Below are 15855 nucleotides of genomic sequence, written 5' to 3' on the forward strand. Positions count from 1 at the left end.
TTCACTGTACACCAGGCCAGCTTTCTACACAAGAGGGTAAAGGTCGCATCATAGCATCACCTTCCTCTCTTATGCTTCCAAAAGGAAATTTACATTTGAGGAGGCTTTAGATGTTTCTGTCCCTCCAAAGAAGAGGACAAAGGATAAGGCCACAAGCACGGCCCACCATCCTGTTCCATCTCCTGCCTCCTTCACCACCTTTATTACTTCCACTCTTCCCCTCCCCACCCCAGTCATCTATACAAGAGAGTGACACCTCAGGGATGACCACAGTCTTACACAGAGGGATTAGAGGTTCCACCTGATTATACTGATCCATGGGACACTTATGACTCTGATCCCATTGACCTGGATTTTTATCCTGCACCTAATGACCCGGATCTTTATCCTGAACGTCCGTCCCCTCCAGAGAATACTACCTCCTATCAACCGGTAGTTTCAAGGGGGGCACATAGAGCTTCACAAAGAGCCGTTAGAGCAGGAATTCTTGTTCAACCCACTTTCCTCCACAGGCAGGACACACAATATTTTCCATGCTTCCTGAAGACCCATTTAAAAAACCTTTAAGCTCTAGAGTTTTCACTCTACGGGTGGATAAGAAGTATAAGGCAGACCCTTCAGATCCCCTTTACATCAGATCATGGGTACCACCTGACTCTAGTGGCCATCACCGCCCATAAGCAGGCTAATAGTCAAGCCACTGGGGACTCTCCTCCTCCAGAAAAGAAACAAATTGATGCTGCAGGAAAGAGGGTGGCAGCGAAAGCCGCAGATAATTAGCTCATTCCCAATTCTCAAGCCTTTTGGGCCCGATGTGATTGGGCACACTGGGATGAGATGTAGAAAGTGCTGCAATACCTTCCTGAAGAACACCATAAACAGGGACAACAAATTGTCTGTGAGGGCCAGATTATTCCAAACACCTTCATATGGTGAACCCTCAGTGCAGCAGACACAGCTGCCAAAGGGTAACACAACTAGTATCCTCTTGAGAAGGAATGCTTGTCTTTGGTGTTCTGGCTTTGAGTCAGAGGTCCAACTGCCAGTCTTAAAAATGCCCTTTGACAAGGAGCACCTTTTTGGACCACAAGTTGATACAACACTTGATAAAATGAAGAAGGGCACCAACTTCGGTAAGGCTTTGGCTGCCCCACAAGCTCCCACACATAGAGGTTCCTTTCAACACCCAGGGTACAGGGAACATACAAATCCTCCACCTCAGAGGCTTCTTAAGGAGCAGTAGTCACCCTGAACGGAAGGACTTTGAATTGAAAATGTATTCCTGAATGACAAATCTTAAGTAGTTGCATTGGGCAGGGTGAACTGGTATGTGAAAGCAGGCGTCCTTTAGATCTAGCGCTGTCAAAGTTGCTTGTTGCAGAAGTGAAATGACACCCTAAAGAGTATTCATAAAATGGTTGGCCGTGGTCGCAGCGCACCTGCGAAGACAAAATGTCAATGCGTTTACCTGGACGATTGGCTCATCAAAGCCTGCACTGGTGTCATCAACAAACTCAGCTGACAGTGGATCTCCTTCACAAACTAGGGTTCACGCTCAACATTCCCAAATTTCATCATCTTCCTCTACAAGTTCAACCTTACTTGGAAGCAATATTGAACGCACTCCTTCGGTTAGCATACCCCAATTCCGCTCGCATTCAGAATTTTTAGACACTTGTAGCAAAAAAAGCATTACAACTTTAGATTTAAAAAGGGCACTCATTTATCATATTGATATAAATAAAACTTTTTTAAAGGCCAGTTACCTTTTTGTTGTCTTTGCCAACCCTTATATGTCAGTCTATTTCCAAAGTAGGCATTATAAGGTGAATTGTTAAGTGCACCCAGACTTGCAATGCAAAAGCTAAACTTGCTTCCTCTATCTCCTAGGCCACAGTCTACATTTAAAAAGGGAACCACCATGGCATTTTTGGACAAGATCCCACTAAAAGATAACTGCAAAACTGATACTTGGTCAGCATCACGTACATTTCACAGAACATTACAGAACATGGATATATTAGCTTGTCAACAAGCTGTGGATGGGCAGACTGTGTTAAGAGCTTTGTTTCAAACATCTGCATCATCCTTCTGTTAGCCTCAGCAAGGCTGAAACTGCTTCCCAGAAGCAGGTAGAATGTGTTTTCACTCAATACAGATTTAGTAAAAATAACAATGCACAGAACACATACATATTTTTCTCTATACTCCACTATCACCTGTTGTACAAAAAAGTCTAAAAGTAGGGTCGGTGCCATCCCCATTATAGACTAAAGAGGGAGTTTAACAGTGTCCCATGAAAAATAACTTGTAATGCCTGAAACTGACACTGGATGGCAGGAGTATGTAAAGCATGTGAACCTACAGCACTGCATGCTATGAATAGATACACAGTTAGTAATATTTTGCTCTTAGTGGATTCTCTAAATGCAGATTCCTGGCTTTGGAATACTCCTGAATCGTCAGACTGGATCAGGCAAGCTTTGTTGTACCAGTGCTCCCACACGCCATTTGGTGGCATCAAGCTGCTCCACGTTCCTTGGAAGTGACGAGTGGACCCACATATAGGCACTGCCCCTGCTTCCCGATTTTGCTCCTGAAGCCGATCGATGTCTGAATCTATCCCATGACTTATCCCAGCGCAGTCAGTGTTTCTGGGGCCATCTGCGGCACAGAGGCAGATAGAAAAGTTTTGCGAGTCTCTGCTCCATCTCTTTGGACCCTTACTGACTTCTTCTGGCATGTTTTGGGGTCCCAAGAAGCCCAGGGGCCCTCCATCGAGGAGTATCATCTCTGGTTCGCCCTCGTGGCAAGTTGGATGCCTTAAGTCCACTTCAGGGTGCCTATTTACATATACGCGTCCGGCAGGCTCATTGGCTCTACCTGCGGTTCATGGTGGTACAGGAACATTTTCAGTTTGCCTCCCACCCCTTTGGTCTCATCAGTGTCCGTCTGGTGTTAACAAAAGTGATGGCTGTGGTAGCAGAACACTTTAGGAGGTCCCAGTCTTCCCCTCCCTCGACGACTGGGTGTTGTAGGTGGCTCGCCTTATGTAGTCGGCAACCACCTCCAAATTATGGCAAATCTTCTGTCATCTTTGGGTTTCACTATCAAAGTGGTAACGTCACAAATGACTCCTGAGATGTTCCCCTTAATCAGAGTCATTCTGGACAGTTTGATTTGGGCCTTTACCTAAAAAAGGAGACCCCCAAAATAGCCGATCGTCCATACGGGGTATGATTTATGGTGTGCTCAGTATAAAAGCTTTAAGCTCTTTTAAGATCCAGTGGACAAAGCCTCTACTTTTCTTTCGAGGGATGTAGACGGACAAGGAACAAGTGCAGGGTGCCTAGATTTCCCAATGTAGAAAGGAGTGACAACTATGGCAAAAATGCAGTCTGAGTTCTCAATGTTTGTTTGAGTAAAAAGGTGGTGTGGATTCTCCAATAGTGGGTGAACCTCACCTTTGTGACGCACTGAAGTAATCACAATGAGGATGGTGGTCTGCAAAGCGAATAGACTCAGTGAGCACCTATGCATTGGCTTGAAGGGTGTGCTTGTGAGAAGTATGAAGGCCAAATTATGGTCCCACTATGGCTAGAAACTGTTTAGGAGGAATTGCCCAGCATTTTGCGAACCTCATCACAACAGATGATTTAAACCAGGACAGATGGTGTGGCACATCTAAAATGGTCGACAGAGATGACAAATAGCTTATAATAGTGCCCGGTGCAAGGCCCTGGTGGGCTAAAGACTAACGAACAACATCCCACAGCTTGAATTGTAAAGGGTTAGTCTTGAGATTACCACACCAAGCCACAAACTGATCCAATCACCAAACATAAATATACTTCATGTGTCTGGCAGCGAGTATGGCATCCACCACTTTTGATGGCAGATAATAGATAATCGGCTGCTGTAGGAAGCTGGCTTGGTCTGTGGTGGACACCTATGGGGTTTGCACCTTATAACAGGTCCAAGCAACTCCTATCAGTTACGGAGGTAGTGTCTAGGAATCCAGGGCTCTCTAGTAATAACTGTGGTGGGCAGCCAAGTCTTACCTAGGAGGAGTGTAAAGCACTTGTAATACCACAGCAGTCACACAATAACTTATCACACATGAAAGAAACCACACAGTGTTACAAAAATAAATATAGGTACTTTATTACAGTAGCACTGAACTAGATTGCTTATAGGCGGTCCTGCAAATGTAGGTGAGTACACTAATCCCAAAAGGTCCAATTAAGGCACGCTTACTTAATGTCTGTGCCTGCTCCAGGGAGGGACCTTTCCCTTAATTTATCTTCACACCAGCTTGACACTTCTGTCAACGACGCGGCACTCACAGGATTTCACAAATCTTCATTTAATAAATTAAATGATACCAAACAAACACCAACGCGTTTCGACCTTCACGGTCTTGATCACGTAATTACTCAATCTATTAAGTGCCCTATTTTCTGGGATATGTAGTTTGCAAGGTGTATATACAATATTAACCAAAAACTAAATATAATCAGATATAAATACCAAACCAATACCACTAATTTCACCCCAACAAATTGCCATAGCAAAGAAAAGAAAAGAAAAATCTAGAGATCAAATATTAAAATAACAGAAAAACTCTACTCATTACTCAAGTTGATCAGTTAACAATGTCATCTATACCCTAAATCCAATTTCCACAAATATATATATATGGTTATATTTACATCAATCTCTAATCCCACATGTATATTTTTGGATTATGTCCATACACCTTATTGTGGGTCTAGTGCCCAATTTCTTGGATTTATCATTATCCAATTTTCTACATGTAGTATTCACATTTCCTTTTTCCCACATTGATAATATAACTCATATTATTCATTCATTCATATTTATAGATGACAATATAATTCCTCATCCCAGTTTATCCGAAACGGTATCTTAGTTTTTAATCTGATGATAGCAGATGAGCAGACTAATAAACACTAATCACATTTTGTCTAAGTCATGTCGGAAAGCATGTCTAATCCGATAAATTAACATTGTGATGGAAATGCTTGGCCACGGTTCAAGCACCAAATATACATAATATAAAAGACAACTTTTTGACTAGATTGTCATCTAATCATGGGGTGCTAAACTCAAGGTAAAACCTTACAAAGTTGAAGACTGAAACTGCACAGTCCTTTGGTACTGCTTCAACCAAAATACAGTGGAGCTGTGGCAACACCTCTGCCTATTGCCACCAAAACTGTCCTTTCTAACAGAACTACTAACAGGACACCAACGGGCTGCACAAGCCACCTCACGGGCAAGAGAACTGCCACAAGGCGCAAAGGAATGAGTGGATGGGATGTAAATGAACTGTGCTCTTTCTGAAATCAATGATTGCATAGCAAACGCTTATCTCCTCCGCGCTCATTACAGCACTCCAAGGGTAGCTCAAAACTACACAAACTATCTTCAGACAGATTTCTGCTTTTCTGCCACTGCTGTTCGCCATTTGATACACATTTGTCCCCTGATGAACTGAGGTTTTCAATACGTTCAACAGGGTATTGAAGAGGATGAGATTGGACAGTTTTGATCTGGCTTCTTTTCCATGTCAGTATTTGTAGCCATGGGGGTCCGTGCTGTTAACCTCATTGTTCAAATGGATGCAATACCAAGGGTTTGAGTGAAATTTCTCCTCACTGACTTATTGCCTGTTTTTTTTTTTTTTTTTTTTTCCCAGACCATGAATGATTTTGATTACCTGAAACTACTAGGAAAAGGCACCTTTGGGAAAGTAATCTTGGTCCGAGAAAAAGCCTCTGGGCGTTACTATGCTATGAAGATCCTGCGGAAGGAAGTGATCATAGCAAAAGTATGTATTTGCTAATTAACATTTTTTTCTCTTTATAATTGCTTTCATTGTGCCAAACATTACCTTGTGGCATCTTATAACACATTCACACCATCTGAAGCATCCCATAATATGCCCACACACCCAACTTAGACTGACACCGTCGCAGTAACTGTGTGCCCTCACCTTCATAGACCCCCACAGCCTCACCGCTATTAACCCATTACCATCATAGACCCCATGCCCTGACTATCATAGCCCCCCCCATGCACTTGTCATTATTGACCTCCCACGCCATCCTAGACCCCACAGTGTTATCAAACCTATCGACATCAGTACCTTTGCACAGAGTATAACGGGACACACCCTACCATCATGCACCCAACTACTATTAAAAAAAAAAACAACAAAAAACACGCTTCGCATCCTCAACATAGACCTGCATTTGAAAATATTTAAAATGTAAAAGTTAAGGTACGTCTTTAGTCTCCTCCTTCAACACCATCTTAATCACTTAACTGTAACCCATAACACACACAGATTACAAGTAACAACCTTCACCTAATCGTCATCCTGCTGTTCCAACTCCGAACTTCACTCCCACACTACCATCAGTTATAAAAAGTGAGTATGATGCGTCAGAGAGTGAGTGAGCATATTCATTATTGCTACCAAGTACCCAGATTGTGAATAAATAGAAATCATGTTTTGGGTGTGATTCCGTTGGGTCAAAGGCAACAATTCTGTCAAAGGGTGATTGGAGAGTTAGCTGGTTTCTGCGTGCAGATGTGTAGTGTCATAGTCATTGGTATGCTGCAATTCCTAAAGGCAGAAGACTTAGAATTCTCATTTGTTTGAAAACATTTTTTAGCATTTAATGAAAATGTTCCATATTAGAGAGACAAGACACACAAAGTGAAAATAATGGCACTGCTTATCTGTTGCAAGAGGAACAAATGGATTATCAAACGTTTACCCATTCCCATGCCTTCTGATTGGGGGATTTTTAAAGGATTAGAAATCAGACACAATGCTGGGCTTATAAACTTTTTCAGCACTTGCTCCAGTGTTCTGATAGATGGCACTGTTTGACTCCACAGTGGCTTCATCCCACCTCTGGAAATGATGATGCAAAACCGATACAGGCACCACCCTTCTGCTCTCATGTCAGTTTCTTTCCTCCCTCACCCTTCATCATGGATAGGGAGCTCTGCAGCCAGATGTCTTTGGTTCTTCACCAACTTCCAAAATGAGTGTTTTGGTGATAAGGTGCTAGGGATGTGTCCCACAAAGATTCTTGATACATGTGAAAGCCATTAAGCAGCAGGAGGAAAAGTTGTACATAGGCAAGCACAAGAAACGATCCAGATTCAAGCCACCGGCCTCACTTCCACTACAGGGAAAGATCAGAGTCTGCATTCCTAAAGGCTTGTTGTTTGACTCTAAACCCATTCCACAGCTGGGGCTACTGCACCCCTTGTTTTCTAGGCGGTTGAAATGGAGAACAAAAAGAAAAGGCTCGAGGCTGAGATAGTGAATTAATCTAAAAAAGGAGAGTTCAATGAAAGTCTATAAAAGCATTCAGGATACCTCAAAAATCCTCGACATCGAAAGATATCTCCAAGCCAGAGGAAGAAGAACTTCGACCCCCAGTGACAACTGAGCCTCAGGAAGAGGAGATATATTATGAGGAGGAGGAAGAGCAAGGTTATTTTAAACTTTCAGAGCAAGGCGAGCACATGGAGACCTATTGGAAAGATCTGGAAGAGGACTCACCTTAGGAGGATGCTGAATCCTATCCTTCGAAAACCAACTCCCCGGATGACATAGGAATGTACAATTTGGTCGTAAAGAATGCAGCAGATTGTTTTGATGTGCATTTGGAAGAGGAGAAACCACAGTCATGTTTCCTTTTAGAGACACTGGTGCAGACTCAAACTAAGAATCAATATTTGCCCCATGCTTCCAAGTGTTCTGGACCAGGGCAGGGGAGGCATTTAAAGAACCAGCAACCTGTAAGGCAATAACTCTCAGAGCAGAGAAGAAATACAAGTTCTCCTCAAAAGATCTGCCCTATACAAAGGGAACAGTCCCAGCAGACTAGGAAGAGAGCAAGCGTTCCCTCAACATCAGGACCACACCCCGACAGGGAGAGCAGGAGAATGGAGCTTATGGTCAGAAGGTGTGAGAGCAGTGCTGGCTCATTACAAACTCAAATGCTCTTCTAAACAGGCATACACATTAGCAGCGGGAATAAATAGGGGTGTAATGAACAGTATAAAAAGCTGCACATTTGGTGGACAGTGGTAAGAACATTGCTAGCACTTGCCTAAATTCAGCCTTGGATGCAGCCAACACCTCAAACCATCAGTTAATGATAGGTTTCACATTAGGACTACATGCTTGTTTAAAAACCTTTGGGTTCATACCGGAGGTTCAGGCAAACATAATAAACACCCTTTCAATGGGCAGCATTTATTTGTTAACCAAGTGGATGATTGTGTGAACCAATTAACTTCAAAATCAATGGGAGCATTGAAGTTTCAAGGGGTATTTCGAAGGAGAACCTTCCCATCAAGAAGAACATCTTCCAGAGGTTCCTTTCATGTGGGGTGTACACACCAGTGGTTCCAGGCGAGCAAGCAACCAGCAGCTTTACAGCAAAACTGGCAGTACAAACAGCAAGGTAGGAATACCTTTCAAGGGTAGAGGAAGAGTCAGAGGTCAAACTTAAAGAGGAAGTTCAACACCAGCAAATAAGTAACTGCACTGCAGCACAAAACAAGAATGCAGCAAATGAAAGCATCAATACAAAATTGCAACACAGCTCACCAATAGGTGGAAGAATACATCTTTTTCTCCAGGAGTGGAGGAAAATAACTTCAGACAAATGGGTCCTAAACATAATAAAACATGGATGTTGCATAGAATTAATAAAATTCCCACCTTCAAGGAGGCCAAAGAAAATAATTCATACGAAGGAAGATACAAACCGCCTTAAAAAAGAAGTCTTAGAGTTGCTAGACCCACAAGCTATAGAAAGAGTGCCAAGGGAACATGTTAACTAAGGAAATTACTCAACATATTACCTGATACCAAAGGTAGACGGGTCACTTCCTCCAATTCTAAACCTCAGCTACATCTCCAAATTTATAAAGACTCAAAAATTAAAAATTGGCAAGTTTACAGGAAGTTATACCTCAGCTTCAAAAAGGGGATTACATGGCAATTATAGACTTAAAAGATGCTTACTTGCACATCCTGATGAACGCAAAACACAAGAAATATCTGAGGTTTGTGGTTAACAAAAAGCATTACCTTGTCAAAGTTTTGGTTTTTGGAATAAAGTCAGCACCTAGAGTGTTCACAAAGTGTTTAGCAGTGGTTGCAGCACACCTCAGAGTAAAGAGATTCTTTTTAAACATAGAAAAGACATCACAAGAACAAGAGAAGGTGTTCTTGGGTAAAAACTTTTAACTGAATTCACGCAAAAAACTTTCCCAGCGAGAAAAGGACTCGGTCCCTGTTAGAAGAGACTCTCCTGTACCAGAGGGGGCAAGCTCTGACTGTGAGAACGGTGGGGAGATTAGGAAAAATGGCGTCTGACTACCCATGAGACCCAATCCATGAATGGCTTTAGAATCAATAGTCTCAAGCATTGGGGAGTTTGGAAGATCTAGTGGTTGTCACGCAGAGGGTTCAGGAAGGAATGGCGTGGGTCAGCAGGAAGAATATTGCTCAGGAAGACTTTTTCTGCAACCAACTCCAGCAGTAACCATAACCACAGATGCTTCACATATGGGCTGGGGGAGCTCACATGGGCTCACTAAAAGTAAAAAGGATATGGACCAACCAGGATGCAGTCCAACACATCCATTGGCTGAAATTAAAGACAGTTTGGCTGGTCATGAAAGCGTTCTAAAAGCACATTCATGGTAAGACAGTATTAATTCAGACAGTCAATACAACAATGTTCTACATCAACAAACAGGGAGGGACTCAATCGCCACTGCTCTCAAAGTTGGCCCAACATCTCTGGAGATTCAGAGGTTCAAGCGATTCCTCCACCGGGGAAGGAGAATGGCGAGTAAAACAAGCTAAGCAGATTGGCTTTGTGTTCACACAAATGGGATCTAAACCAAAAGGTAGTGCAAAACATTTTTAACAAATGGGGAACATCAACAACAGACTTATTTGCAATGCCTTGGAACACAAAATGCCAAAACTTTGCCTCCAGAAATCACACTCTGTCTCTGGGGAATGCCCTTTAGATAGACTGATCAGGGACATTTTCATACGTGTTTCCACTGGCACCCTTACTACACAAAGTGATCAACAAATGCAAGAGAAGCCAGATGATGCTAATACTAATAGCGCTGCAATGGGCGAGACAAACATGGTACTCAGAACTGATAGTTAGCCCAGGGAAATTTCCAATGTCTGCCAAGAAGACAAGGTTTGCTGTCCATGGAAAAGGAAAAAGTACTGCACCCAGAACTAGAATATTTAAAATTAATGGCATGGCTCCTGAAGCCTTGGAATTCGGACACTTGAAATTGCCAGGAAACCTGTTACAAGGAAATGTTAAATGGCAAAGTGGAAAAGATTTTTACTTAGGTGTGTGAGTAAGAAATTAGCCAAAGGGATTACAAAGGAAAAGATAGTTTTGAAATGTAACCCATCTACTAAAGGAAGGTCTTACTAACTCTTCTTTAGGAGTTCATCTGGCTGCTATAGTAGCGTATACAAGAGGTCAAATAGGAAGAACTATCTTCACATCATCAGTGGTGAAAATATTCTAGAAGGGGCAAAGAGTATAGTACCTCTTAGGTTTCCAGCGCCAACTTGGAACCTAAATCTAGTGCTTTCACAACTCATGAGAAAACTTTTGAGCCGTACACAAAGCAACTTTGCAGACATTAACAATAAAGACTGCATTCTTAATAGCTATTGCTTCCTTACTTAGAGTTAGTGAGCAACAAGCACTCACTATTCAAGAGCCCTACTTGCAAATTCACAAAGACAGGATTGTCATGATGACAGATCCTTTTTTCTTACTAAAAGTGGTTTCCCAATTCCATATTAATCTATTCAGATACCCAGTTTCTTTCAAAATCCCAAAATACATGCAGAAAGGAGTATGCACACACTGAATGCAAGACATTGCATCATGTTTAATATTGAAAGAACAAAACACTTCAGGAAATCACAGCAATTGTTTTTGGCGTTCTCAAAGAACCATTGGGGGAAGCAGTTTTCAGAGAACATCATTGCAAGGTGGATTGTGCAACTGATCCAGTTATGCCACTCAAACGCAGGAGAAGCATTATCTAGGGCGTCATGTGCACACTCAAATGCAAGAAGGGTGCTTCAGTGGCTTTTATGTTGAAACTCCTTTAAAGGAGATTTGGTTGGCAGCTTGGGCTTCAGTGCACACATTTATGAAACATTATTGTATTAATATGCAAATGAACAAATAAGATCAGGTGAGACAAAGAGTGTTAAAACATTTATTTTCAAATCAGTATCCATCTTGAACCCAACCACCACAATAGAAAAGACTGCTTACAAATCAGTGCACAGCGTGTGAATCCAGAAAAGATTCACGCTGCAAAACAGTTTCTTACCTGTAGGTGTAGTTTTGCAGCTTGAAGATTTTTTTGGCTTCATTGGCGACACACCCACCTCCGCCAAGAAGATGGAAGAGAATGAGAGAAAAAAAAAAAACTGAAGATGGCGAAGTGGCGTGGAGACTTCCAGTGGAAATGGCACAATGTCACAAGGATACACCAAATGTAGGTTCTGTCGACGCCCACCAACAAACAAATGTAGAGAACAAAGAACAACTAAAAAAGTTAGGAAAATAGGAGAAGATCCAGACCCAACCACAAGATGGTGGAATAATGCACAGCATGTGAAAATCTTCAAGCTGCAGTATTACACCTACAGGTAAGAAACATTGTGTTTTCATCTTTCTAGGGGCTGTGCTCCACTTCCCGAGTCCACCTCAGGCTGTCAAATATATCAGGGCTATTTATGACAAGGGATCTATATATTCTGCTGATATTTCTTCGCTTCCATATTTGCAACATGATCAGCTTAGTTCAAATAATCAGGGTTGGCAAGTTCAGAGCTGCGGTGGTGGTGGTGGTAGAGTTAGTGTATTAGCCCATATTCCTCCTGAAGGTACGAAGGTCTTTGAATGATTTGATTTGATTCCAAAGGGTTAAATATCCACACACTGTGGTAGTTCTCATGAAACGTTGCGTGCAGATTCAGTTTGTGAAAGGGATGCTGTCCAGTACCACTGAAATCATTGGGGAAGTTCCAGAGGGACACTTCCCCCATACAAGTAAGTAAGCAGGGAAACCTCTTTCAAAGCTTATGGTTCTTTTCTGTAGGTTGGGTCAGACGTAAGAATTCAAAGCCATTTATTTGTAATGATTAGGTGAACGGCCCAATAGTATGATGTGAAATCAGCCATGCCCCACTCCCTGTTGCAGGAAGACTTGTTGCTTTTTCCTGTTGCCACCCTTGGGATTAATTTCTGACAAGTAAAAGCCCCCATGGAAGAGGTGATGCTTCTAAAGAAAAGGGGAGGAACTTGGAATGGATAATTTTGCAAGCCATGTAGCACCTTGGGAAAGGCTACCATCTTGACTTGGGCTATCCTTCCCAACAGAGAGAGGGGTAGTTGAGACAGGTAGAGGACATTGTCAAGGGAATAAAGTAGGGGAAGGATTATCTATGTCCGAACCACAGATTCCCTGCATCCAACTAATACCATAAATGTGGCCCATTTTGCTCTAAGCCCGCGCCAGGAACAAAAGTGATCTAGGATTTGTACTGCTAGCCCATAAATTCCCTTTGGGAAATCAGTTTGAATTCAATGTAGGCTGGCCTGAGAAACGCCAGGTGTGGGTCGGACACAGACGTTTGCCTGTAACTTTTGAACCATGAGATTTTAGCAGGGAACGCCCCACGCACATTGAGAAAAAGTTCGAAAATGTCAGAAAAAAATAAAAGTTGGTCATAAAGTGACTTAGTTAGCTCTGTGGACCAGCGCTGTTGGTGTGAAACAAAATAAACTGATGTCAGAGCACTGGGGAGACTCCTATATATGCAGTGAGACATCACTTCAGACGCAGCTGAACTGAAGAACGCCATCTAGCAGCACAGAGAGATACTGCTCAACATTTTCCAGATCACTTTCGGCACCTGGGAATATTCTACGGTAAGGAATATGCGGTTAGATAGTCTTGACCAGAAAAGGCTTTTCCAAAAGTAAGTAACCTGTTCATCCTTGTTAGGTGACCATTGATAGCCTGTATTGGCTCATCTTGTTGAACATCCGAGCCAGGCACTTAATCGCCAGAGCGAGTAAGAGCGTCAGGATTGGGGCCCTCCATGGTAGTTGCCTCATTTTACATAGAAGAAATCCACCCAGACACCAACTGTCACATGCTCTTTTGGCCAAACTCCATATGGGAGAGGAGAAGAAACCGGTACTACCATGCAAGATTGTTAAAGGCCTTTCAAATTTTGTAAACAATATTGCCAGGGTTTAGTGCAACCAGTCTGCAAAGGCAAGTACATTGAACACACACAGGATGATGTGGCCAGTGGACATATGTGGCATAAAGCTACACTGGCCTTGGTGGACCAATTCATCCACCACCTTTCAGAAGTCATTCCCCATAACTGTTGCCAAAATCCTGACATAGACATTAATGAGAAACCTGTATGAGGCATGTCTGTTCGCTGGACAGTCTGGTTCCAGGATGAGTATAACGTCCTCACACAAATTACTCTTTAAACTAACCATCAACTTTTCCACCCTGAGTAATGTATGGAGAGATTAGGCCAAAAAGCCTTAAAGCATTTGTTTGACTTTAAGTGTTTTGTCGGGTGAAAGTTGGGTGATGGCATTTGAGATTTCCTCAGTCTTTAGGGCTTCATCAAGTAGGGCTTTACCTGGCTGTCAGAGGATGGGCAACAAGAAAGAGGACATACATGCATCAAGGGCAGATAAAGTGTGGATGTCTTTGGGCCATATAAAACTCAATAGAATTGGGTGAATTCTTGGGCGATCCCCATTGGGTATGTTTTGTCTGTCAGTGAGGATGCTGCTGATGTCTTCCGCCATTTGGTTCAGCCAGTAAAGCAGTTTACTTGTTTTGTCTCCACTATACAGACTGGCACCGGAACCATACCTTGTAAGCTTCATCCTAGAGGAATCACTGGTTCTGGAGTTTAACCAGTGTCTATTTCTGGAGATTTTCCTCTGAGTTTTTTTCCTGGGTATCCATCTTCTGATATCTGCTCCACCTCTCCAGAAGGGTGATTGTATTTACCCAGATTTCTTTGAATGCAAGACAATGTGTATAACACAGCTTCTCATTACAGCTGTGTAGGCTTCCAAACAGTTTTCTGGCTCAATATTTGTCTGCCTTGGTGAGACACCTTACACAAAACTGCCAGGATGGGCACCTCTCTGAAATAGACAACACAGAGATCCGAAGATCATGGATGGCGAGTCAAGGCAGATATAAACAGTCAGCCAGAAATACAATTATGCCTGCAAGTCCAGGAACAACTAAGAGGAGAGGCTAGTAGGTTATTTGTAAGTGGTTGAGAACGGGTTAAGGAAACTAAAATCAAGATCTAGAAAGTTACCCGTGGGTCTAGCCACTCTCTGGGTTAATCCAATCATGTCGGGGCTTTATAGGTGGTGGGAGTACTTAGGTCTGCTATAGTGTGCCTTAGGGGCCTGGCAACTTTTCCGACTGTTATACAGCTTCCTGTTTCATACAGTTAGTCACCGTATTCATTCCATATACCTTTCTTGTATTGTTCTTTACCGGTTTCTTTGTGTTAGTGGGGTTACACAGAATTGCCCTTGATTGTTTTGCTCTCTTAATTTTTAACTGTGAGATTCTGTGGTTAGACAGGATTTCCCCTTGATCGTTTTGCTATCTTAATTCTTTCTGAGATTCTGTGGTATCTTGAGGTAGAGCATTGTTATCCAGTTGAGTGTGCGGTTCCTCAAAGTACTGTCTGATGTGAAATTTGATAAGTTACACTACTGTAGTTAACTTGCAGTTATCTGCCTTTATATTCTTGTCTTTGTTACACATATTTGTTAGTGTGCTTTGAACTCCACTCTCATCTGTTATATGCCTCTTGCTTCCATATCAAAACCGAGAAGTAAATGAATAACACCTGTTTCTTTCTCCCTCGCCGCCCCCACACACTCTGTATTTGAGTTGCATATTTTAATACTAATCAACAGAGTGGGATTCTCATCTCTTCCACAGCCCGACTATCCAAGCTTAACAGCATCTTGCCAGGGCAGCCCTTCATCTGTATCTTGATGAGCTCTGTGGGACAAGCCACAAGCAAATATATAGGCATCAACAATCTTTCCCATCTCAGACGTTGGTTACACTAACTAATTTAGGAAGAAAAAGTATCTGTAGGCCCCTGAGAAGAAAATATAATTTATTTCAGCTGGATCAAAGAGCCCTTTTTAGACTGTCTTCCACTATCTTTGAGCATGATGATAGGAGTCAATGTAGTCTGCACCGCTTTAATCAAATGCTGCATTTCTTATATGTGCCTTTCTGTCTTTGTAATACTGTCCACTACATTACACAGTTCTGCCACAGGCCAGACTATCCTCAATTTCAGCAGGTCATGGGATGATTGAACTGCCCTAAAAAGATGTCAGTTGAGGACAACAAGGCCTCCAATCCAAAGGCTGCTTTAATCAGCTTGGCTGAAGGGCTGGCCAGCGTGGCTAGTGAAGGTGGGTGTTGGAGGGGGTTTTCATAAGTGGTTGTCGCCTGCCCCTTTTTTCATTTTCCTCTGCTTAAGACCATGTCTCTGCTTATCATTTGCCATGGTGTGAAGGGCATCAGTAGGAGCAACTCTCCACAGCAAGCCAAAGGCAACCAAGGAGAGACCAGGCTTACCCCAAAAGAAGATATTCAGACCCATCAGTGGCCAGCAGTAAGGAGCGA

General features: G+C 42.6%; 1 protein-coding gene across 2 annotated transcripts in view; it reads left to right on the top strand.

Moving 5' to 3' along the window:
• Positions 1–15855, top strand: part of AKT2 (AKT serine/threonine kinase 2) — a 524320-nt gene that overhangs the window by 299989 nt on the left and 208476 nt on the right. For both annotated transcript variants that reach the window (XM_069207237.1, XM_069207238.1), the window contains one exon: positions 5723–5854. In XM_069207237.1, the coding sequence (XP_069063338.1) occupies positions 5723–5854 (132 nt within the window). The remainder of the gene's footprint in view (positions 1–5722; positions 5855–15855) is intronic.

This window comes from Pleurodeles waltl, chromosome 9 (assembly GCF_031143425.1).
Source record: "Pleurodeles waltl isolate 20211129_DDA chromosome 9, aPleWal1.hap1.20221129, whole genome shotgun sequence".
Taxonomy (NCBI): Eukaryota; Metazoa; Chordata; class Amphibia; order Caudata; family Salamandridae; genus Pleurodeles; species Pleurodeles waltl.